Source organism: Helicoverpa armigera, chromosome 25, assembly GCF_030705265.1.
Source record: "Helicoverpa armigera isolate CAAS_96S chromosome 25, ASM3070526v1, whole genome shotgun sequence".
Lineage (NCBI taxonomy): Eukaryota > Metazoa > Arthropoda > Insecta > Lepidoptera > Noctuidae > Helicoverpa > Helicoverpa armigera.
The window spans coordinates 1,262,060-1,288,833 of record NC_087144.1 but is presented as its reverse complement, the minus strand read 5'-3'; the positions used below and the strand labels follow the sequence as shown (position 1 = coordinate 1,288,833).

Here is a 26,774-nt window from a genome sequence, read left to right as displayed (position 1 = left end):
TCTAAAAGTACAAACACTAGGTGATGTAAAATCATCATCAGTCTAGCCTTTTTCCAACTATGTTTGGGTCGGCTACCAGTCTAACCGGATGCAGATGAGTACCAGTGTTTTACAAGGAGCGAATGCCTATCTGACATCCTCAACCCAGTTACCCGCGCAACCTGATACCCAAGGTAAGACTAGTTGTCAGACTTACTGGCAGCGTAACGACTGTCAAAGATGTTCAATGATAGCTGAAAATAAACGTATGTTTTATGTGGAAACACATTTATTTCTCGTACACAACCGAGTTCTGAACAATACATGTAATAATATAACATTAAGTACAATTGAACAATCCTCTTATACAATGTTATTACTTCTTCCACCTACCACACCCATCCGACAATATTCATGTTACAATAATCAATTGACTAAATAAATAAACATTAGACATTTGCATACAAAAACAAAATAATATAAAAGTTTAAAGTCATAATCACAATGTAATACTAATTCATCATTTGCTAGGAAAACAATATTGTAAACAAATTAATTATTATTGAAGTTTTGCTAAATCAAATATTACTTTATTATTTTATGTACTCATAGACCATTTCATTTGAAATCAACAAAATAACGAAGGTACACAGTGAAACGCAATTTTGAATAAACATACTACCCGTGCCGATAAAGAATGGGATTAGATATCGCGACAGCTGTATTTACCTCTCGCTCATACACTATAGCACATGAGCGAGAGTTGAATACAGCTGTCGCGATTTTTAATCCCATTCTTTATCGGCACGGGTTGTATATTACTATAATCATCAGAAGTGATTTATTGGTTTATTGCCTTAAGTGTACGGTGTGCAAAGCGATCCCCACTCTTCCGTCGAGAGCTCAATATCCGTGCCGATAACTATATAAAAATCCAATCTTTATGATGGTCATCCATCCAGGGACCGACCGCACCAAGCATTGCTTAACCTTATGATGGCGTGGCCCTTACTGAGTTCCTCCTTAAATTAAATTATAAACTGTTTAATGTTAAAATGGCTAGGCAATCATTATTTTGTGATTTCAAATGAACGGTTGATACTTTTAAAAGTGAACTAATTAATTTGTTATTGACATAATTAGTAAATTAATATCATTCCCACACCGTGAGATACGTTGTTCGCTACCAGGGCGACATAAACCAACAGTAGTTACTTCCACCAACCACGCCGTTACTTAGTGCGCTAATAAATATCATAAACTTTAATAAAAACTTTGCTGTTGTTATTCCTTTTGACAATTACTTACAACTTTTTGATAATTTTTATTAATTTTCGTGGTCTTAAGACATTTTAGGTCTTTTTCCCTACATTTCACATTAGAATAAGACCCGGTTTTACTAGTTACCGATAGTGTCAGTTTGTTATCTGGCAGATAAAGTCTGCTTATAATTTCTGCCAGACATTGCGATCCCAGACCTGTGAGGCCAAGTTATATTCTGTCAGATAAGTTCCTGATAGGCTATCGGAGACTTTATCAGTAACTGGTGAAATTGGCCGTTAATCTCTGTTTTCAAATTAAATGTATGGTCAAAATTAATAACAACAGTTCTCCACCACAATAAGAGATTCTCCTACAATAATAATAATTATCACGAAATAGTCAGTAAAAGCAACAGGAATGTCGTTATACATTACATTATTATCATATTTGGAGCCAAAGTCAGGTTAAGAACATTTAATATGTCAAGTCAAAAATAAAAGGTGACATAGTTAATATGTATTTTGAACACATTTTTATTATTGTTTAGGCCTACAAGGAATATTGTCTAGAGATAAGGGTTTTTAAGTTATTAAAAGTTAAGTTTCCGTTTCATGTCGTTTGTGTTGAGAACTCGGAAACTACTGAACACATTTTGAAATGGTATAGAGTTGTCATTTTTATATTGAAATAGTTGTTACACACAACAGCTATATCTAGGAAATATAGCACGAGAATGGAGATATTTTTATGAAAATAACATCAAAATTAGTTTTCATAGTCCCAGCTGATATCCAGTCAATATCCTCAGTAAGACTGTTAGGTAACCAACAATTAAATAATACATATGAACAATGTCGCCTCCATAAAATTCTATAACAACTAATATTGAAAACAAAATTCCACGAAGTTTTCGCAAAAGTTATGGTAAATTAGACCTTATTTCGAAGGGTATAAGGTATGGTTCTTACTTCGTGAAATTCTGTAGTCAACTGTAAGCGAGTAAATTGGAACTACAGCTAAAGGCAGCTACTGATTTCAAGTTCTTCTCCGTTGCAATCTGAGGATAAAATTGATTTTATTAATATTTTAAACAAAAGTTTATAAAAAATGTTGCAACGCTCAAAAAATGAGAGCTATTCATGAAGCATATACAAAAGTCAACGCTAATGTGGTAAGGAGTGAAAGGCTATGCTTAACAAGTTCTGAAAAAAAATTGGCCTGTCTCCTAGTGTTAGTCGAATTGTGGGGAATCTGTTGGTTCCTTAAACTGTAACCTGTAACTGTAAACGTTCTAAATATCTTTAACTAGATGTTCGCTCGGGATACGCCCAGGATTTGTTCATGCACCACCTGATAAAAATCGCATTAAAATCCCTGCATCAGACAGTCAGACTTTGAGTTTTCAATCCGATGCAGGGCCGATTTTTCAATCGCCAGACTGATGATTTTTATCTGAAGAATATGTTTGACAGCTTTTGCAAAGAGTCAAACCACTATTATTACTCAAAAAGGACTTACTCACGTGTTCAATACAGGAACAGCTCGGGGAAGTACTTGGTGTAAGGCGGCACTTGGTGCTGGTAGGACTTGCCGGCGGGCGAGCAGGGGCCCGACTGCGGCAGCAGAGGCTCCTCGCTTATAGAGTTGAAGATCTCTTCCAGTTTATCTTTTATCTCGTACTGGGGGAGATAGAATTTGGTTTCAGAGTGACGAACTAGCAAATAAATATATGAAATAGTAATAACATATTTTTTTATTTAAAATTAAAATTGTGAAGTTAAATACATAGTCATTATTTAGATTTTTAAAGTGCAACTTAGCAAGTACATAGCAAATCAATTACTTTTGGAGAAGACTGTTTGTTTAAATAGTCTGATCGATGACGATGAACTGAATGTTAATTTATTTTCTTAGTATTTTGAAAATAGTAAGTGACATTGTATGTTTTTTTTTTACTGAGAATAAAGTTTCTTTAAATCCAAGTGCAAAATGAATTCATTTTTTTTTAAATCTAAGTAAGGCTTTCTTTTGAAATGCTTGTAGATCATGCTGCTGTTTATTTTGTTAACAATTTTTAGAGCATTTAATTTTACATGACTGTTTGACAAGCAAAGATTTCGGCGTAAGTTTGATTTTAGAAGTTTCGTGCGAGCACATTTTTTTTTCTATAGTATGATATTATATAAATCTACCTTAGTTTCTATATAAAGTGTATTGTTTACCTTGGGCTGCGTAATATGCAGCAGCTGGTCGAAGGGCGCGGTGCGGAAGGCGTTGTTGAGCGTGGCGCGGCGGCGCTCGGCGTCGCGCCGCTCGGCGCCGGAGGGCCCGCCCGCCGCGCGACGCAGCGCCTCCAGGCTCACGCCCGACTGACTGCCGCCAGACTGAGGAGGTACATCATTGAGCATAACAAGCTATCAACAGAAAATTACAACATTATTTTTTGGGAATTTTTGAAAATTTTTATGACCCATCAATTTCACCGGCAAAACCGTATTTCGTTGGTATAGACTAATTACTCCACTAAAATTCATTTCACGAACAGATTGTCATTTCACACATTTAAAACTGGAATTGACTAAACGAAACGCTCTTTTTACATCATCTACCTAAAAAAAGGCTATTTTATTCGATATACAAACACCGTCATTATTCAAGAAACCTGCACAATGCTCCTTTTAAGTTAAAGCTTGCTGACACTTTTTATCTTGTTGACAAAGAAAGAGTTAGCAATAGATTTGTGGAACTGACGGAAAATATTTTAAGTCTACGAAGAACTATCTTATTAAGCCTAATAGAACTATCAACATCAGATCTATATACGGAGATATAACGCAATACCGTATGTTTCCTATCTCTTCGCATGTCATGTTCACTGCTGCGAGAGTCCTGATGACCCCAATGCCAGAAGTCATTGTCACTGCGCTGTGATCGAAGGAAAGAAGTCAGGAAGGGAATAGGAAGGGATGAAAGGAACTACGGAATACTCGCGAATGAAGGATAAAATCTACATTGATGAAACTACAATTTGCAATTTTTTTTTTAATTGTCTATACGAAAGTGTTTAACTATTACACCTGATGGCAAGCGACAATGTTTGCGCTTACCTAGAAATGTTAGTTAATTCATATTTTCAAAAACTTTTTTAAAATTATGGTAATTTTCATCTTCCACATTTTTGCGGTGACTTTATAAAAAATGGAGCATGACCTCAAATGTAAACCGTTTGTGTGTGTGTCTAAGAATTTTAAGATATTTTTTGGAGACCAATATTTGAAAACGATTTCTAGGTCTACGGCACTAGTAGATAACTAATATAACTATGTAACATTACATAAGCGCCAAAGTTCTGCATGGCGGGTCTGTGGTTGTGATTGTACTTCTCCGTGAACATTCGGTACTCTTCGTCCAAATCGTCGTGTTGAGTTTGCTGGTAATCATTACAGAAGGACAAGATGTTTTTAAGGGAAAACATTAATATATTTAAAAGAAATAAAAAGTTCCCAGTAAAATCCCTTGATACGATAATTTTAGAGCGAAATACCATTAAAATAACAAAGATGTTTCAATATTTAGATTCGAAGTACTAGGAATGCATAAGTACACCATGGTAGCACAGCGAAGGAGAAATTACGTTCCTTGTTGAAAAACAACAAAACAAGAGAATATTTAAAAAACGCATAGTTCGGGTACAACGACTATAGGAAGGGATAAACAGGTTTTTAACATAGCAGTTGACAGTAAAAGTACTAGGCGCACAGTCCTCGAGGGATATGTAAAATCATCCCAAAGGAAGATATGGGATTTTTACCGTCTTAAATCTATTGCTATCACTTTTTATTTTGTTGACAAAGAAAGAGTTAGCAATAGATTTAAAGAACCTTTAATTTTAATGGACCTTTGCGCAACTGACGGTTAACATTGCAGTTGACAGTGAAAGTACTAGGCGCGCATATCGCATAGGATGTGAACTTACCCGCTGTACGCCGGGCGAACTGTTGGCGCTGTCCAGCTCCGTGCCCGGAGCCGTGATCTCCGCCAGGCTGTCACGGCCTTGAGCTGCTCCTGGGTTTTAACAATAAAAGTTATATTAAGGTGGGGAATATATTTATTAATGCCCATTTTTACCACCAAATACCTAAACTTAGGGATCCCCTAAGAACATTTGGGGAACACTTAATACGAATTTCGTTTTCACCAAAGCTTAAGTGTTCATTTCTTCTTCTTCTTCTTTCGAGTCGATGACATGTCATATGAGACTACACTATGTCAGCCCAATATTCCGCCACAGCGAGAGCACATTGCATTAAGTGTTCATTATAACCTTTAAGTAATGGGAAAACCTCATTCTAAGTGACACTTAGTTAGAGAAACGTTAAGAGATTGTTGGTGAAAACGGGCATAAGAGTATTAGGAAGGGGATTGGCTAATTTGACGTTTTTCTATCTTCATCTTGAAACCACAACTTTTGTGATATTGTCTATTTGCATCTATATTATACAGACAGGGTTAGTTCTGTTCGTGAACAGCTGCTTCGCTACATACCGGCCTCGAGCCAGCTGTGTCGGTGCGGCAGCGCCACGTTGCCGGCGCTGTAGGGCGAGGCGGCCGACAGCCGCGACACGTCCACGCCGTGGGCCTTCAGCATGTCGCATAGCGCCATCTGTGGGTATAACGAGTTATTATATTGATATAATGACACCAGTTTTCAGTTAAAAAAAAAATAGCTTCTAGATCGGTTCGAGCCTTTTAGAGTTTCTGCATACGGTGCCGTCGCCGCGCAATAATCCAACGTAGGGCATGCGCGCGGCATCGGCGCGGTGACGACACTGTATGCAGGAAAGCTAAGAGCTCCGGTGCCACAGAGGGCCGCGAGAGAATCCCGCGCCATACCAGTCAGCTGTTCGACTATCGAATATAGGTTGACAGTGCAAACGCTTTCATGCTAACTCAAAATCAAAAAACATATCCCTTTTAATTGAAGAATCCTAAAATATAAAGGAGAATTTTAAAGAATATACAAGCCCACCACGACAGAATAAACTGTAGTATACCTGATCCATCATAAGATACGGCAGCTTGTTGGGCATCTTGGCGGGAGGCAGGTCATCATACTCCTCGCGCAGCGGCGGCAGCAGGTGCGGCGCCTCTTCACGACGAGCCACGATTATCTAGAAGATACAGGAAGTTTACATGAGTGAGGGGCTCGTGGCTAAGTAGCAGCCACAGTGGTAAAGTAATGTTTAGCGCGGTCAGTCCGTGATGGACCGTCTTGTTATGATGAGTTTCACAGTGAGGCACGTTAAATACATGGTGATACAAAAGCATAGTTTTCAAGTTATGGACCTCAAAATTGCTCGCTGCTTAAAAAATACACCTGTATATATTGCCAACTTTTTAGCAACTTAATGTGTGTTTTATGTTTCAAAATAGCTGATTACTAGTGGTTACGTTTTTTTCTTTATGTACAAGATGTTCTACCTTGTGTATATAGTCAGCGAGCCTGGGTAACAGGAGCACATGCGGCACGAGAGCCGCGAGAGAGATGCTGATGGCTTGCAGCTGACACTGCTGCGCCACTGACAGCACTGGGTGATACTCCTACCTTGTGTATATAGTCAGCGAGCCTGGGTAACAGGAGCACATGCGGCACGAGAGCCGCGAGAGATGCTGATGGCTTGCAGCTGACACTGCTGCGCCACTGACAGCACTGGGTGATACTCCTACCTTGTGTATATAGTCAGCGAGCCTGGGTAACAGGAGCACATGCGGCACGAGAGCCGCGAGAGATGCTGATGGCTTGCAGCTGACACTGCTGCGCCACTGACAGCACTGGGTGATACTCCTACCTTGTGTATATAGTCAGCGAGCCTGGGTAACAGGAGCACATGCGGCACGAGAGCCGCGAGAGATGCTGATGGCTTGCAGCTGACACTGCTGCGCCACTGACAGCACTGGGTGATACTCCTACCTTGTGTATATAGTCAGCGAGCCTGGGTAACAGGAGCACATGCGGCACGAGAGCCGCGAGAGAGATGCTGATGGCTTGCAGCTGACACTGCTGCGCCACTGACAGCACTGGGTGATACTCCTACCTTGTGTATATAGTCAGCGAGCCTGGGTAACAGGAGCACATGCGGCACGAGAGCCGCGAGAGAGATGCTGATGGCTTGCAGCTGACACTGCTGCGCCACTGACAGCACCGGATTCGATAGACTTGATTGCTGGATGCTGTAGAGAAAACAAAACAATATTAAGGATATTGTAGAAAAATTAAGAAATTACACAAAAACTCTAAATAAAATCATCATCCTCCGAGCCTTTTTCCCAATCATGTTGGGGTCGACTTCCAGTCGAACCGGATTCAGCTGAGTACCAGTGCTTTACAAGAAGCGACTGCCTATCTGACCTCCTCAACCCAGTTACCCGGGCAACCCGATACCCCTTGGTTAGACTGGTGTCAGACTTACTGGCTTCTGACTACCCGTAACGACTGCCAAGGATGTTCAATGACAGCCGGGACCTACAGTTTAACGTGCCATCCGAAACACAGTCATTGGTGTCTAAGATATACTTAGAAAGTATATACAAACTTAGAAAAGTCGCATTGGTACTGCCTGACCTGGGATCGAACCCGCGCCCTCATAGTTGAGAGGTTGGTCCTTTTACCCACTAGGCCATCACGACTTGTCTTAAAAACTCTAAATAAAATAATAATAATTATTAACTCACGCTAGTACAAGCTGCATGATGTCCCCGACAGTCTCCTCGGAGCCGAGCTCGATGCAGATCAGCGCTAGAGTCGTGTAGATAGCTTCTACGTTCTCCATCATGTTGGACTCCAGCTGAAGACCTGAGTGGAAAATGTGGAGATAATATTTTGAAATTGCTAAACAAGATTTTTTATTGAAGTGTGATATTTGTGAGGAAGTGTCATTTGTAGCCTTTTCAATCCAATCTAGATAGATGAATAATCTGAAAGTAGGGATTTTAGGAAACAAAATATTTCATAAAGCTGGAGAGTTTGTTTGTTTGTGTATGTATTTTAATCGATGTTAGCTATTTATTTTTTTGTATATTAGATTGTCAATTTATATGGTCAAATTAGCAAATAAGGTCTCTTTTCGCTTGAGACACAGGTTTAACCTAGTTCAAGCAATTATAGTGTTAGCACGTATAGATTTTAAGGAATAATGTTGTATTTTAATGTGAACTTTGATAAAAATGAGTAAATGATTTGATTTGTCTGATTGCTGTTTCCAGAACTGATTTGACTGACTGACTGACTTAGTATTAAATACAGTACGAAGAGAACTTGCTTCGAAAGGCGGGTAAAACCGCTGGCGCGTGCTAGTAGAACATGAATATGAAACAGTTAATATATAACACGTACCTTCATAAAGCGAGCTGAACAGTGCGTATCCGTGCTTGCTGATGAAGATGAGGTCCTGTCGCGAACACTTCTCTACGATCAGACCCAACTCGCATACATCAACGCTGAAATGAAGTCAATAAGTGAATTTTTCGTTAAAAAAAATACGTTTTTTACTTTTTTGAATTTGTATTTGCACTGATTGGACTGATTTAAATACCTTGTAAAATTTTGTATGTGACAATTTTTTTTTTGAAAAACATACAGGGTGACAAAAAGTCTGTGTGTTATTTTTTGTGTGTAGTCGGGTGACGAAAAAATTAAGATCAGTTTTATTATATGACAGTCGTTATCAAACGAGGAGGATTTTTAAAAGCATTTTTGTTTTTTACTAGTTAAGATTTTTTTTTTAAATAAAATCCAATTTTTTCTCATATTTTTTTATGCTGTCTTTAGCGACAACGACAAATTCTTTCACAAAAACACTTCGTTTTAGCACAAAATATTTTTTTTTCAATATTTTTTTTACTAATAAATATTGATTTTGTTAATAATTTTTATGAAAATTTTACATTTATGTCGAGTACATACGTGGCATGATGCAGTCTCGGAGCATTGCCCCGCCTGTCGAGCAGAGTATGCAGTATGCGCTGCAGCAGTGCTCGGGCGCGGGGCTCGGCGGCGGCCGCCACGCGGAGCAGCGCGTCGAGGAATGCAGCGGGGAACGCCTTGCTTAGCTCGCCCGTGCGGTATGTTGTACCCACCTGCACGACACATAGCTAGGTTATACAAAACAACTATTTGAACAAACTAGGCTGAAAATACTAGTTTACAAGATTGTTTGTCCTAAAGATGAAATACATAATTTCTTGTAGATCATTTAATACGCAATCGAAGTCCACAACATATAGTTGCTCTCACACATCGACATATGGAAATTTACCAATCTTATAGAAACGCGACTTAAATAACAAGTGACGTAAGTAATTAACAATTTCTAACTTTCTAACTACAAAAGAATACTGAAACTAAAAAATGAAACCAGATTTTTTTGAAAGTTAAAACTTGCCGGGTGCTGAAAGATCTCAAACATTATTTTATCTCTGCTTTTAAGTAAATTTCTACTATCCCAATACCCAACAAATCAACTACCTAAATATATTACAAAAACACTGCATATAAATATTCCATACCTTCAACAGCGATTTAAGCAATATGCTCTGCAGCATACAATCAGCTTTGGTCCCCTTGTTGGCTCGCTGCGAGCTCGGCACCTTGTTCACGATGAACATCATGATGTCTATCTTCTGGAAGTCGGGCAAGTGGTCCGCGAACTCTCCCAAAGCGTTGATTAATGCTTCCTGGTATAGTTTCTCGTCTGTTTCTTTCTGTGGGTAAAAATTTTTGGTGTGAAATCACTGAAATTGTGGGAGAAATAAGCTTCTACTATGGGCAGTATTAAAAAAGAAATATATAAACGACATTATTATTTAAAAAAAAAAACCGGATTAAGCACATTTGTAGCAGGGTTTGTAGGGAGTGTATTGTAATGTAAATATTACACATAGTGATAATTACCTCAGAATCTCTGGCGACTGAAGCTCTCAAGTTAGTCAAGAGATTATTGATAATCTCCAATACTGATGGTCCTGTAATTTTGAAAAAAATATGTTTAGAGTTTTTGTAGCATACAAAAACCAAGTAACATCCGCGCGGACCGATTGATCATACATAAGGTTAAGCAAGGCTTGGGGAATATCTTGTCGTAATGAGTTGGAGGAAGGTGTTGAGGTTGAGGAGGTCAGACAGGCAGTCGCTCTGTGTAAAACAATGGTACATTCGGCTACATTCTGATACACTTGGAAGCCAACTCGAACATATTTAGTTCAGCAGAAGCTAGTCAGATTATTTAAGCATATTGTTTCTCTATGAACTTACCAACACTATCCCCAGCAGCGATGGCGACGATGTTGCTGAGCACGGCAGCCCGCGCAGCCCGCACTCGCGTGTAGTCTCGCTCGCTGGCGCCGCTGCCGCCCGCGTCCAAGTGCTGCATCAGCGCTTCTACCACGCTGTATGAGTACTGCGCCTAGGGAAATTGTATTATTTGACAGTATTGTTTATAGAACGAACGGTCAAGAATGATATGCGGTCGAATTAAGAACCACCTGTTTTGAAAAGTCAGTAAAAAAATACGTTAGTAAGTTGCCAGAGCACATTGTAAGATTACCGGTATGGGTACGTAAGGCTAGTTGAGAAGTTCATGAGTGACAACTACAACACATGATTACGGGCATACAATTAAGTATCTACCAAAAAGACAACTTTAATCTACAAAACAAAACGTACAGGATTTAGAAAACTATTAATGAATATCAAAACGAAGAGATCCATTAGACAGCAGCACCTTTGTACTATATTATCTTATTTATTATGTCATGTATAAATTATTATAGATTAATATTGATTATTATGAATGAATAAATGTCAACACATGTACGTACATAAATGATGAAATAAAAACGTCATTTTAAACTCTTTCTCATATTCTCATCATTACTATATTAAGACTTACTTGTATAGAAAACATGATGATCTTGAACGTGTGTACGGCAAAGTCGTTCGGTATCCACAACTCGTGTCGATCGAAGTGACTGAAACAAAACACATCATAAACTACTAGCTTTAGCCCCTGTCTTCACCCACAACGCTAAATAAAGACACATAAAACTTTTTTATTATGACAAAATTATGTTATGACAGAGTCCTATGTTTATATTACTATAGCAAGTTCGAATTATCTATAGCAATTTTATAACAGTGTAGAGTTAGATTGTGTGCTTGAACGTGTTGATTTGATATTGGATAGGTTATATTTTATATTATATCCCAGTATGGGCCGCAGTTTCCACGGGAAAACGGCTAGAAAAATATAATTAAGCAAAGAATATAATTTTCTTAATCATATTAGATAAGGCTGTTGAAGTATTAGGTTACTTATAATAAGCATGCGGTTACATGACGTTAACACCTCACGAGTTAGATTAATTACGGAGTTAGTTGTTTCCTGTGGTTTCACCCGGGTTTAGAGGGATTTTTTTCGTCTGCCTACTCTTTTCGAAATGGCGTTGAGGTCAGCTGCTAGTATTACTAAACGTCTGTGATGACTGTCAAAGTTAAAGGATTAAAACTAGCTGTTTCTCATGGTTTATGTTATGTGGGGATCGGTTTCCTTCTTCCAATTGTCAAATAATTTTACAAATTAATCCAATACTCTCACAGCCTTTGGGGTACAAACAAAAAATCCTTTTTGTAATATAAGTTTACTATACAAACAAATTTAAATAATATGGGAATGTGTATTTCAGTCTGGGTCGGCTTTAGATTGCTTTAAATTGAATGCTTCTCCTACTGGTTGCGAAATATATCATGTCCTTTTATTATTTTGCCGAGTTAACATTTGATATGCCTCCTTGCAGCTCCTCCATGCACAGCACGGTGTGGTACTCCACAGAGTATACATACGTGAGCACGGGCCGGAGCACGCTGCGGATGTGCCCGAAGGAGGCGCGGCCCACCAGCTCGCGCAGGCACGCCTCCGCCAGCCGCGCCGGCTCCTCCTCGCCCGCGCCGCCCTCCATGCACAGCACTGTGTCGTACTTCTCCGCTGTCTGACAATATAAAAACAAAACTTGATGAAAAAAACCACCTGTAGGTATAATTTTTTGTCGAAAGAAAATCAACCTGTATATTTTTTACTAAATAAAACTCATCATGTATACTTTTTATCGAAATAAAAATCAACCTGTATAATGTTTGTTGCAACAAAAATCAGCCTGTATATTTTTATAGAAATAAACATCAGCATGTATCATTTTTTTATCCAAATAAACATCAGCCTGTAGATTGTTTTCGGACATCAGACGTTTTATAGTAAAAAAGCGATAGCCATATTTTCATGTATAAATGTATATGTACATTAGCTTTATATGGCTACATACAAAAACATAAGTGAGTATCTCACCTACTTTCGTGTGGTAAGATATAGGTACCTGAAAAGTAATTTACCTGCATATTATAGAGCAAGGAAGGTACAATCTTGTCCATATGTTGAGCTTCCCAGATGTTTTCCACTAAGTCATCCGACACGGTCTTTCTTATAACGCCCTGGAAAAAATATAATTTATTACAAAGAGGTTAACTACATAAAAAATTGAGAAAATTAGTTAGTTAAATGGAGTAACTTACCGTCAATCTTTTAATGCAATAATATGTCATATGGACCAAATTAGAGATTAGAGTCATTCGTTTATACATAACTTATTATTTATTTATTTAAAACACCTTTTACTATCATTACGGGGTTAAGAACTTTACACTATTACAAAATTACGATCATATCGTATGATCGAAATGATGAAATTCTATTTGAATATATTGTTACCTGTAACCCTTGTATCCCGGCTAATCGAATGTTGTCTCGTTGAACTTTATCGATGTGGTTGCTGTGACACATCGCCGAGAATTTGGACACGAAGAAATCGTAGCGTCGATGGTAAGACGGAGTGTCCTCTTCTATGTTCGCGAAGCGTACAAACTGGGGAGAAATATATCATCATCATCCTCCTGCCCTTCATCATCCTCCGAGCTTTTTCCCAAACTATGTTGGGGTCGGCTTCCAGTCTAACTGGATTCAGCTGAGTACCAGTGCTTTACAAGAAGCGACTGCCTATCTGACCTCCTCAACCCAGTTGCCCGGGCAACCCGATACCCTCCTCCTCCATCATCCATCATCCTCCTGCCCTCATCCCAATTTAATTTGGGGTCGGCGCAGCATGTTTTCTCATTCTATACTCTTTTATCTGCCGTTATCTTGCAAGTAACATTATTTCTAACCTATATCGACTTTCACACAATCCATCCATCGTTTCTTTGGAGAGAAATACATACATGTATTACCTCTAAGTTAGTAAATATTTTTAAAGTGTGCTGTTGATTCAAGGTGGATGTTCCGAATGGTACCGGGAATTTCAAAATAGATGGTTTTTTGAAACAACAGTAAATATGAGGTGTGATCTTATCATTCGCGATAATAATATCCTCAAAGTAAGTTTTCACCACCTAAGTATGGCATTTATACATGACACTTGAAAAACACATATGTATTACGATATTGGGAATTACATATTTAATTACATATTTTTTTAATTATCTTCATAATCGATCTAAAAACCAAAGCACCATTCGGCAGCCAAACCCACTTCTATTTCTAAAAATCATCCCACTAAAGCCTACTTACACTCTGCGTGGCCAAGATCTGCAGCTGAGGGTCAGTAGACTCGAGTAGCTTCTGCACCATCTTGAGGAAGCTCTCCACGAACAGGTTGAGGGTCTGCGAGTGGCACGCCACCAGGAGCTGGTCCATAGCCTCCATGGCTATTATTACGAACCTGGAAGACCGGTCTTGATGTAGAGGAGAAAACGATAATGTGGTTTCTACTGACGCCCAAAAATGAGGGTCTTTAATCGATCTTATTCATTTGTTTCTACAAAAGATGTTTATTTTCTACAAAATGTGTAAATGCAAAGAACATAAGTAGACCGCTTGGTAGGATGTTTTTGTAAGTTTCCTTCGGTTTCACTACAAACGGATTCTAATGTATTTAATATGGATTACAGTTTTGTATTTTTAACTTATATCATCGATATAAAACAGATTTCTTAATATGCTACTGCTGGGATAGGCTTCTCTCATACAGGGCAAATACGAGTATATCGTATTTGATAAGAATTTGCGAATGGAAAAGGAATGCTTAGTTATGAATGGAAATCAAAGAGAATGAACGTCAATGAGCATGTCATAGTTTTGCGTATGTAATCTGCAGATAGATTTAGATCGCATGTTTAGTAAAAACGCCTGGTCACCCAACAGTAATAAAAGCAATAACTGGTTTTATCAAAACCTTTTTACCTTGAATAGACACATAAGTATTGCAAGTCATTGTTATAATTTATATGTTTTATCTTACAAAAGCGGGTGACCCATACTCGGGTGTGTAAATACATACATAAGCATGACTCTTCGACTCGACTTATCCTGGGCGCTCCCGAACTTACACATACATAGAAAATGTGCATGTTCCTATATTTAGGTACATCCACACACACACACAATTATGGTTTAACCGCTGTCATAAGATAAAATATCCAAAGAATTCAAACCAGTATGCGCTCGATTACACAAAGATTTTCTCAAAAACCTTGAGATGAACTTAGTTCTCAAGTGGCAGTTAGGATGATAACTTTGGATATCAACAAGGAAATGATAGTCTGATAAGTAAACTGGAGATAAGTGTTGAGGTTAATCTTGAGTTAGAAGATCTTAAAGATAGACAGGCAAGAAGACAGTGAAGGTGAAGGGAAAAATCTTGACTTGAGGACACCTGAACTTTCAAGCCCGAAATGGCCAGTCAATCTTGAGCAAGCGTGGTCAAAGTCCTGAGATTCCCAGTCAATTTCAAGCAAGCGTGGAGATTAATGCTTTTTCCTTCTCTGTATGAGAAGAGGCCTGTGACCAGCAGTGGCACAGTAAAAAGGGTGATGAAAATGATGAGACAACTATTAGAAACTTACCCATGTCGCCTTCTATAAATATCTCTGGAGGCTTTCTGGAATAAGTACTCCCCAATCCTGTCGAGTTTCTCAGGGCTCGACAGCGAGTAGAAAGTGAGTTTCTCCATGTTGGTCTTGACGAGGCCATCTTGCGGTATTGCTGGGAAGATATTGTCTACTAGGCGCTTGTACCGAGGCCTGAGGGCTGAGCAGCAGCCGCAGCAGCCTAGAATATGAGGAATCAGTTTAAGAGTATGTTCTTGGAGTGTTATGCTGCCCTAGTACAAATGTAGGGAGTGTTGTGATGTTAGAAGGGTTTGGAGTTTGAAAATGCACATATTACTGATGAAGAGTACGTTCTTGGAGTGTCATGCTCTCCTAGTACAAAATGTGACGGTTTTGTGATATTCAGGGGGTGCAGTTTAATAATAATGCTATTTTTTACCTGTGTTTTACAAAGGATTATAGGTAAAGGGATTTTTTTATATTTAGCAAAAAGGTACACGGGACAGCTAGCTAGATATAACGAGATCATGGTTTTGGTCTTTCAGTACAAAAATGGTCTTTTAGGTTCACAAATGTCCGAATTACGAATTACGAGCTATCAAGCATTTCCAATCTTACATTTACGCAATTCGCAAAAATTAATCACATTTTGTTCACCTTGTAAAAAAACCCTTAGAAAACTCGAAGCCACTCATACGTTGAGCGGTGAATAACCTTTTTCTATTTAATCACACGTCATATCTAAGATTCATAACACTATATTTAGACTTAGCAACAGAAATTATCTAAATTACTCATAGTAAGTAAATTAGTCAAGTACTTGTTACCTATATAAGGTAAGTAAATAATAGCATGCTGTCGATGCTTTCACGTCTGAAATACTTAACAGGTTTTACGGCTTCCATTAAGTCCTGCTAATTTGCTTCACATTGATGCTAAAAATACTTTTGATCCCACAATACGATATTAATTATATAGGCTTAAAGCAAAAACCTTGATGCAGAAATTGAAACCAGGTCATTCATAAGTAGCAAATATAAACATTCACACTTATCAATAGGTATCATAAAAGAAGGATTTAAATTCTTCAGTAGAAATTTTAATCACTTCGTACGTTTTTACATCATTACAATAAAAGGCGATAACACTCGAGATTCTTGACATAGTTATCAACATTGTTAACAAGGGCCTCGATTACACTAACAATATAAGTGTCCGTTTTTCTTAAGACAACCGTTTACGTTGAGAAATTAACGTGATCTATATTCTATACTAATATTCAAGAAAAATTCATTGATTGTTTTTTTGTCTGATGCCCATTTTCACCAACAAATATCTAAATCTAGGGATCCCCTAAGAGCATTTATACCTTACCTTTACTATTGGGGGAGCCCTTATTCTAAGTGACACTTAGGGAAACGTTAAGAGATTGTTGGTGAAAACGGGCAATGAATCGAATAGGCTCCGGAACTATTCTGCCGATTTGAAAAAGTCTTGCACTGTTAGGCTACACTATCTGCGCTGAACAGGCTATGTTTTATCCGGGTAGAAGTTTCCCCGGGACTTGAATAAAACCGCGTGGAACAGCTTATAATTCATAAAAATGGTTGTTTTAAGAAAACTGACGTTTACATTGTCGGTAAACTTGGCCATAAGTGGTGTTATTTCTTATCGTAACTTGTCGATATCGACAGATACTTACATGTCATGTATACAGTCCTACTGACTATGAAGCACGCCCGATGGGCTATTTTACGCATTGGCATCATTTTGTACACTAATATAGCACTAACACAACACTTATTAATTATATTAATCCAGTCTTTTTATTTCACATCACTATTTTTGGGAGATTCAGGTACACTTATATTTCTTTCATAATTTCTCTTACATGATATCTTAGTAGGTTTCTGTGTTTTGGAACTTTTTATTATTAATTTACCCCCTTACTTATAAAATCTCTAATCACCTTCTAAGCAACATTTTACCTAATCACTACTTAAAGTCTTAAGTAGTGATTAAATGTTAGTTAACACATGCTTAAGCAACGTTTATAGGTAAGAATTTTCTTAAATAGCCCTTAAGTATTACTTATATTTAATTCATGTTTATAAGTAAGGCTGTTAGCCTTTAAGCTAAATAATTTATGACACTGGTATTTGAGATATATTTTGGTCTTTTGAAGAAAAATTGTTTTGGTCCTTACTTGTGATGAAGGTTTACTATGAAGACAGTTAATTTTATACTATAAGGCACCACGGTTATGCATGTTATTATTTGTATTTATGTTTCATAAAAGAAGTTATAGTCTATTATTTACTGTAAGTATGGACATTTGTGTTAATTACAAAGTTTGTTAGTTACAACAAATAACTTCTTTCAATTTATGTAGCTCTGGTATTCATTAGTAAATTAAGTTTATTATAACCACCATTTTCATTTACAAAACAAACTTCAGCATAACAGTTAAGTTGACTAACAGGAAAATATACTCATTTTGACGTGTAGATATTTATTAGGTAGGTACCTAAGTATATACTATTATTATCCGTGATATCATAACACTGAAATGCATTAAATAATTAAGTGCACTTGCTTATACTTATACACACGCATAAAAATTATATTTTTTTCTAAATCACTAATTTTTCACACACATACATACACTTTAAAAATATAAAAAAAAAATCACATTCGCGTTTTTTTTTTTGTATTTTTGTCACTTCCTCGAATGACTTATTATTATTTTGTTTACTCGTTGTACACAACTGTGTGACACGATTTGGTATCGAGCACTGGGATCAAGCGGTACTGATAAGACACATGTATGTGATAACAGAGGTAAGGTCCACTCCACAGTGATACGAGATTCGTGATAACTGGCTCTAATAAATTGTATTTGTACGTAAACAATGTGCTTATATCTACTATTTTTTGTAATTAAATAAAGTAATTTAATATTTTGAAGTGGTTTACTAACTGGCGTCGAGCCGCTTTATAGAATCTAGTGGGCCTATCATGGAGGCTTTATAGAATAAAAAAATATACATAACGTTTTGAAACTAATCGAACTACTAGGTAGGAACCTACTACAGCCACTCTAAACTACATTAGGACAATAGTTCAATACTTTAAGCCATACAATTGTTTACAAATTAATCCTACAGATTTCCACATTTAAATGACATAGATATGTTATGGACCAAGTGATAAATTGGGCAGTATACATAATGCCCGGTCATTATGAAAAATGCCCAATATGAGAGTGCAATTTGATAATAATGTTCAAATAATCAAATTGACCGGGCACTATACATATTGCCCGTGACCTTTTGGGCAAAGTAATACAAACATAATTTAATTTCAATTTTTTTATTGTTATTGTTTAAAAATCCACATATTTTTGCATTTAAAAGTTATTAAGAATAAACATAAAATATAATTGGACATCATTCATTTTGTACCCAAAAATGAAAGAGTTTGGGCTGCGGAATTGTTCGAAAGAGTTACCGCGGCCCTGTTATATTAAGGCTTAAGAAGGAACAAGATGGGTTTTAGTCAGTTAGAGTCTGACACTCCCTCACGCTGCTAACCTACAGCGGGAGTTGCTTGAAAGCAACGCCTACCTCCTCCAGTTTGGGGCCGTAATGTAATTTTCAAAGATTGTGCGATTTTTTTGTATTTTCGAAGTCCAATAGCAGCCCGGGGGTTAATTGTAGACGATTTTTGTAATAGTAAAAAATCTTCAGGGCATTATTTTCTACGAGAATCTACATTTTTTTTTTCTCTGACTTTCATTTTTGGGTACAAAATGTACGAAACTTGAACACCAAAATTTGAAACAAAAATTGTACAACATAGGTATCCTTGTTTTTTTATAGTATTGACTTATTATTATAAAAAAAAAACTAAATTTAACCAATTACCTCCCCACTCAGGAATGTCATACAAATCCTTCACTAAGGAATGGCTTAAGTAACCATTAAATGTCTCTGAGGGGAGGTTAGACTCATTATTTAGCATAATTAACATCTTCTCTGATTAAAAGTCAAATGAAAATATCTCCGCGTAAAATATAGCTTTATTATCAAATTGCCCAACTGTCATGTAGCAATATAATAATGCCCGTGCAATGTGATAAATACTGAAGGTAAGATAGTTATTAATCACTTGGCCCGATAAAGCTAGACATTATTCATAATGCTCGGGCATTATTTATAATGCCCGAATTAATCACTTGGTCCATAACAGATACACAACACTACCAAAGGGTCACCAGTTTAACCCAAGAAAACATTTTTATACATTTACCAACTTACTGTCTCTTGTACCCATTCTAACTACTTGAGTGAAAAACTCACCAGGGGCAGATTTCGTTCTGACAGGCATTTAAAGACAAATAATAATCCACCTTCGTTTTCAAAAAGGTTAATGTAGCTTTATTCTTGAACTGCAAAAGAGAGTGGGGAGCATTGTAATAAAGGGTCGGTTGTAACAAACCCTGAATTTATGTAAATATATAGACTATGGCTAGATGTAATATTTGAATGTTTTGGTTATAATAGTCGTAGTTTCGGCTACGTTAGTTCAAGGTTCAAGGTTTAATACGTAATTTGAGGTCGCTAATTATGTAGCTACAACATAATATTGTATAATTTTCCGACACGACAGTTAATATTTTGAGTAAGTCATCGTAGTTCGCCTACAATTAAGTAAAAAAACCGTCCATGGTTATGAAAGAATACACAGGTAATTCCGGTTTCTGTATACGGTAAAATAATTATGACAATGCTACATAACAAAACATACCTAATTATCTCTGAGTCCACGAGATTTACACACACATGTACAAAACCTTTGCCTAGCTAGACTCAGAAAGCCGCTATATTGTTAGTTGCACTTTGCACTTATGTGCATCACCGGGATGCAACTAATTACTAGCGGGTAACTGATAGTTTATCAGCTAGTCATAATATCTGTCTGACATCAGTTTAACGTGCCAACAATTCTTGGACCCTATAGTAAATAACTCTAGGCAATATTCCAGGTAAGTAATTTTGAATAAAAAGCATGGTCCTTTGGGCTTGTTACGTCAACTCATGTTTAAAAAGTTTCACCCACAGCCAGTTCTAAAAACTTACTTCGTACCTACGTAATCTATTGAAAAATAAACTCGCTAGGGTAAAAAATGTTGTTGTGCTTGATAGAAGTCATCGTATTTATTTTATTAGACTATGGTGACTTGTAGATTGTAATCTTAACATGAAAGCTTAGATACGATCTAAGTAGGTCAGGACTAAATTAATATCCTAAAAAGCCTTACAAATGTAGGTACTTGGAGACCTACTTATTACCTATCTACAATACGGAAATTAAGTACCTGCAATGTTTTGTCTAGACGGTTTTAGCTTTCATTAGGTTACTTATCTATTATGTTCCTCACCACTTATAATGTCATAAACGGACCGTCATCACACTAAGACAAAAAACCTAAAAAGTTTACTGACATAGAACATTTTCTGAATAAATTCCTGGTTATTTATGAGTCAAAACTATTCAGAATGAAAATGCATCATGCATTCTAACAGTTTACCTAATAATAGATGCATTTCTGACATTGAAAATCTTCCAATAAGCTAGGTAAACATACCGTACATAGGTACCTACATATTCCAATCGGGATAACAAAATTACCTAGACATAGGTACCTATTTAGAAAATTCGCGCATGCGAACAACGCCTTACTTTTGACAGCATTAAGGAACTAAATCAATCATTTTCAGGCAGGTAGAGTTTAGACAAGATTAACCACGTTACTAGGTAGAGTTAATATTGAACCTTAGTGTCCCTATAAAGATTACCTTTTGAGAACATACAATGCGAAAGAACTATTGGTCGTAAAACGTGACGAAGCACTAATTAGTCGGTACATAAACATCGAGAAAACTTGGTCTGCTGTCTAAGAAAATTGATCCTTATGTACCTAATCCTAAGTTTGTGAAGAACGCTTACTAGGTAAAGTACCGGAAAACATCAACAGTAATAATATTTAAATAACCGATCGATTACCACAATAACTGCCAGTTCTGCTTACCCCCATCAGACTTTATAAAACACACTCAAATGCTAAGATTTTGACCTTTAAAACCAAACACAAATACCAGGGCCACATAACAATCAAGTGATGATCCAAACCAAACCTATTGATTTTAAACCTATAATATTAATATATGAGATGATCGGCGCTAATGCACAGCGCTCGGTTCGCGGGCTCAGGACTGACTAGCTAAATATAAATCTTTGCCCACTCACCCGAAATAGATTAGCCGCTGGAAAGGGATGAGGTGAAGGGTGACATGTGACATTATATTAAGTTTGTTGATCTTTTATCTAAACATAGAACTAGGGAAACACGTGCCCATAGTCTAGCTACGTGACATTTCTCAGATTCATGGTCCATGGGTCACGAACTGTTAACTCCATATGCATAGCAATCATTATTCAGACCTTTCACCTTACCCTACCTAATAATAGGAAAGTTTCATTATCGTACCTAACTAGAAAATGCCATATTTGGAAGAAGGGAAACCATTAATGACCACTGTGAAACGGGAAGGCGTGTCAGTTTTACTGATAACACCACATAAACAATCCTTGGTTCCTTCTGGAACAGTGAACCAAGGCCTCGTTTTTACGAAAAATCCGGCATTCCTGGTAGAAAATTCTCAGTACTGATTCTTTCGGGCTCCTAAGACTCACCCTGCCTGTGTTCTGCTCATGTCTTTTAAGCCAAAGTTCTAAAATATGTGCCCAAGTTCTATAGAATGAGGTGTAGCACTTCGATAATCTCAGTTTACTTGCACATGAACCATGAAAATCTATCTGCTTTCACTACTTGAATTAGGTAACACTATTGTAATCAGTGGAAAAGGAGGTAAACTCATTAAAATTGTCTTTTAAATTAATTAATTCTTGTCGAAGCAAGTACCTATATGTATAAAATATTTATCAGCAGTGGCTAATAATCTTGATTTTTTAAATTAATCTTGCAGAATATGCAAAATTATTGAAACAACATGAAACTAACAAAATGAAAATAATAATGAGGCAATTTGCATATAATATCTGCTGACTCTGAGACTTATAAAAATGATGTAGGAGTATATTTACGGTATATTTAATAAGCTATTAGTCATTAAATGGTGAGTAATAAATATTTATAACTTTACGTGTTACATAATTATATTCAAATCATACCCTGTTGTTCCAACCTATGTATTCTCAAGAACATGAGAATATGAAACACTAATCCTCAGTCCTACTCTAATACCCTCCGATTCATAGACAAGATTTGTTTTTAATTTAATCAGAATAGCCAGAACCTACAGAAGTATAAAGTGCTTTCATATAAGTCTGATAGGTACAATTTTGTTGTAGATGACTAAAATTCAACTGGATGAATACTCAAAAGGAATGCAATAATAAACAAAAGTATTCAATTAAGTATTTATTACAAACTTAGTTATTATTATTTATTACAAAAGTTAGTATACAGTCTAATGTTTTCTCTTATCATCTCTATTATCCCTGCCAGATTTAGAACGGTCATAGTCGTCATATTTGCGTGACATCCCACGGCCTCGCTTGTCATCCATTCTACTCCGTTCACGGGAGCGGTCCAATTCTCTGTCCCTTGAACGAGACTTGTGTCTTTTGCTGCTACTACTCGAGTATTCCCTCTTACGTTCATATGGGGATCGGGATCTACGTCCCTCCCGATCCTTCTTTGATTTATGGCTGCTATGATACTTAGAAGACAAAGGTGGAGTTTTCGGTGACTTGTCCTTTTTAGAATCCCTTCTGTTACTCTCTTTAGATGTTGATGCAGTAGGAGATTCTACCTTCTTTTCTTCAGTTTTAGAATTCTCTCTATCTTTTTGAGCTTGGATGTGCTTGTTAGCCTGGTATACTTTACGTAACATGTCAACTTTACATTCTAATTCTTCAGGATTGACTTTAGCTCTCTTGTAGAGCTGGAGAATGCGAATAGATACTTCTCTAATATCTTCTTCTGGTACATTGAATAACAGAAACCAGTGTGGATTATTCGGCAGAGGTAGGCCAATCTTGCGTGCTGTCAAGTATATGCAAGCACAAGCAATTGTTTCTGGCGGGAACCGCATGAAAACATCAGTCCTCAGTGCATCATTCATGTAGTTCCATGCCATCTGCATCAGCTGACGATTCTTCTCATACTGCAGCAGCTGCAGGTACACTACAATGAGCTTGTGTGGGTGCTTCACGTGCACACAGAATCCCAACTCTTTAAGAATCCTACGCTCAGCTTTAATAACTTGATTCTTCAATTCTATGTAATTTTGGTCAACAATGAGTGGAGAAATGTTTTTCTGTGCCCTCACTTGCTTTATATGATGGAAAACATTGATGACGTCTCTTATCCTACAAGGTTTCTCTTCAACTTTAGATGCTAAGTAAATACTGCCCATAGCCATAGTTTCCATGGGATATCTAACAAATGATTTTGAGTAGTAGAACCGCTGGAGGTAGATTTGTCCGGTTGCCATTGCTACTTGGGGTAGTTTGAGCAGGATCCCGGCAGTTTGTATCATTTCACAACCCAGGATACGGAGGTCTGTCTCAGTTTCGATGTCAAGGCCATCGGTCTGTGAGGGCGTTTCCTTGAATACATTTTCCGGTAAAAGACAGTTGTATAGCGTCAAAATAATCTTCCCATAAGTTTTCTGGGCCTTGGCAGGCGCCGCTGTAGCGGTTTTGGCCTGGTTTTGCACTGTTGTAGCCGTCATTTTCGCAATTCAGTTCCTTTCACTTGTAGAAGAGTTTTAGCGTAAAACTTCTTGAAATAGTTCCGCAAATCACATTTTTAGTACATTATATCACATTTATACACTGTTTATTTGATGATACGTAGTTAAATAAGAATTTTACGGCAGAAAAACGCCGTGAAAACACGCTATTATTTGACAGTCACAAGCGAAAGCAAGATGGCGCCACCAAAACTGAACATATGTCAAAATTCTATTTAGTAAACAAATTAAACTAAGATATACGGTAATAAAAGTTTTAACTTAATTAGGACATACCAGCCATTGTATTCCTCTACTGTATACGCTACTGATAACACTATAAAAACATTCACTTTCTGTACAAAAACAAAATACAAGACACAGTCTCTGAGTCAGTCGATCGAATTTTTTTTTCGTTGCGTTCCATTCCTTCCATCTAACAACGTCGTCTGTAAACTGATTAAATTAAAAATGCAGTAAGCTTGAAGATTTAGTTAAGTTAACATTATCGGCATACTTTTATTACAAAATAAATGAATAAATGAAAGTGTGAGATTATGTGTATTTTTTCTTGATTCTGAAATTTCTTTGGAAAAACGTATCGTAGCCGGAAATGCTTGAGAGCGTGAAGTTAGCGCAACTGCGGCCTTGGCGGCAATTACAAGTAGGTAATCAATAATGCAGATGGCAATAACAAAAGACCATTCTTGACTGAGCGCCAATAATGCTAAATTAAATTATATAATAGTTTGTCTACTGTTAATATTAGCCTAATACTTACAGCCTGGGTCTGTACACTTTTGCACGAACGAATCCAAAAAATCGTGGCCCTCTCCAGCTTCAAAACAACATTTCACGAAAGACATTTTTGAAAAGATATAAATTCAACAATATAATTCGTATTATAACAGGAAAATATAAAAAAATATTTCAGAAACAGTATAAAATTTACAGTATCATGAAAACTAATTAACACGGCACGTAATAGGATAGATTTTTATCACTTTAGGCAATGTGTAACAAGGGATTAAAAACGTAAATATTCAGGCTCTTCACAACACTATAATATTAAAAAAATAAATACTCTCTTAAGAATTAGTATTACTCAAAAATATAATATTGCTCTATGTTGTAACGTTAAAATTGACTAGAATTAACAAAATATGGGTCAACGATGTCACATTTCGGAAGCTAGGGTGATTTTTTTCATCTAAACTGAATGTCAATGCGATCATAATAACATGTAAACCGGCGGAATTACAAAGTTCTGAAATCTGGTCACGTCCTTCATAACGGAGACTCTCGCCAAATTCGGAGTATAATGCGCGGTAACATAAATTTGAGTTTCGCCAAATATTACACTAGAGGCGCTAGTTTTAGAGACAACAGATAATTCTATTACCCGATAGATGTCACCCGATGTTTTTAGGCCGGCTATTCGCCAACAGATGGCGCTGTACTACGTGATACTAACTAAGATTATCGCGACGAATGTATTAGTATCAGATGGTTTGAAATCGCTCTTTGGTGAATAGGTAAAAAACTAGACTACGTGCAGTGGACAATAAATACAGTACCTTACACAGTCACAGTTCTTTCAGTGACTGAAAAATTATTTTTACAAATCAGACCTTTATTTAGTTCCTGATATAGAGAAGTAAATAGGGGCTGTATATAAATAAGGTATATAAGGGAATGCATAAGGCCAGTATACAAGAAAGCATATAAGGGGATCACATAATCGAGGAAGTACGTACATCTCAAGGGAGTTTATAGAGGAGTGCATAAAAAAATTATGACATGACATGTAAAGTTTAGATCTGCACTTGTTTATAAACCAAAAATTAAGGGTTTATTAAATAAAAGGCATGTTTGTTTTGAAATACATACCTACTTATTTTATTATAGATAGTTGTTATATTAAATTTTTTCATAGTCTCGTTTTACCCTAAAAACTAAATCCCATAACGCCATACTCTCAAAACTGCCTTTAATCCTAGCCCACACTTATCGTTTAGATCTAAATCGATACCAGGCTTACAGATGCGGTCAATAATGTAATATTTTATGTTCTAATCAGCTATTAGTGGACACGCAGTGGGTGGACCGGTGACAATACCGCGCCGGGTGCGTGCTGCCTTATCTAGACTGTACACTTGAGAACTAACTGCTATGTGAAAATAGCTCTGCCGAATTCTGGACGCCTAGTACCTGGTCAGTATATGAAAGGTGCTTTTGTAATATTTAACCGCTTTCCCAAAACGGAGGAAGTTCTCAATTCAGATGTTGTCTTTTCCAGGAAGAAAAAAAAAAGATAAATTGTTAGCAATCTATAAAATAGGTAGGATAGTTACCAGAGAATGATGTAGAAGGCAAAAAATCCTGCTTCCTACAGTATACATATAAAGAAGTAGAAAGGATTTTTGGGCTCTGCTTCCACACCTTAAGAGTTTTTGGATTGAGTTATCATAGAAAGACAAGTTTTTTTCGGCGAGTGTAGGTACGTCCAACTTTACGACCAACGTACTCGAGCAAATTAGTTGCAAGCCGCCATCAAGTTCGGCGAAAACTGTACATATTTACCAATCTGCTTATCTCCTACTATAGTTCCGTAGTCAAAGTGTTTGCGATTGTACGTAACACTATCGGCTAAGTTTAATAGGAAAGCCGTGTTATTCTCATTATAAGCCTCATGTAGCCTGCGACACGCCTTTGGA

The 26,774-nt window shown here is 37.0% G+C and overlaps 2 protein-coding genes across 2 annotated transcripts; both read right to left on the bottom strand.

The window, feature by feature from the left end:
- Positions 1-250: 250 nt before the first annotated feature.
- Stma (stambha A) lies at positions 251-25,276 on the bottom strand. Its single transcript, XM_064041543.1, has 22 exons — positions 24,839-25,276; positions 15,248-15,452; positions 13,914-14,064; positions 13,059-13,211; positions 12,683-12,781; positions 12,140-12,285; positions 11,190-11,268; positions 10,553-10,703; positions 10,193-10,263; positions 9,808-10,002; positions 9,206-9,378; positions 8,636-8,739; positions 7,975-8,095; positions 7,338-7,473; positions 6,297-6,413; positions 5,788-5,905; positions 5,219-5,307; positions 4,577-4,672; positions 4,084-4,167; positions 3,465-3,626; positions 2,765-2,921; positions 251-2,299 (listed from the first exon to the last, which is right to left on the bottom strand). The coding sequence occupies exons 1-21, from the start codon at positions 24,921-24,923 to the stop codon at positions 2,769-2,771; spliced, it is 2,688 nt and encodes an 895-aa protein (XP_063897613.1). The 5' UTR covers positions 24,924-25,276; the 3' UTR covers positions 251-2,299; positions 2,765-2,768.
- LOC110377088 (cyclin-L1) lies at positions 22,725-24,321 on the bottom strand. Its single transcript, XM_021335786.3, has one exon. The coding sequence runs from the start codon at positions 24,055-24,057 to the stop codon at positions 22,789-22,791; it is 1,269 nt and encodes a 422-aa protein (XP_021191461.1). The 5' UTR covers positions 24,058-24,321; the 3' UTR covers positions 22,725-22,788.
- Positions 25,277-26,774: the final 1,498 nt, after the last annotated feature.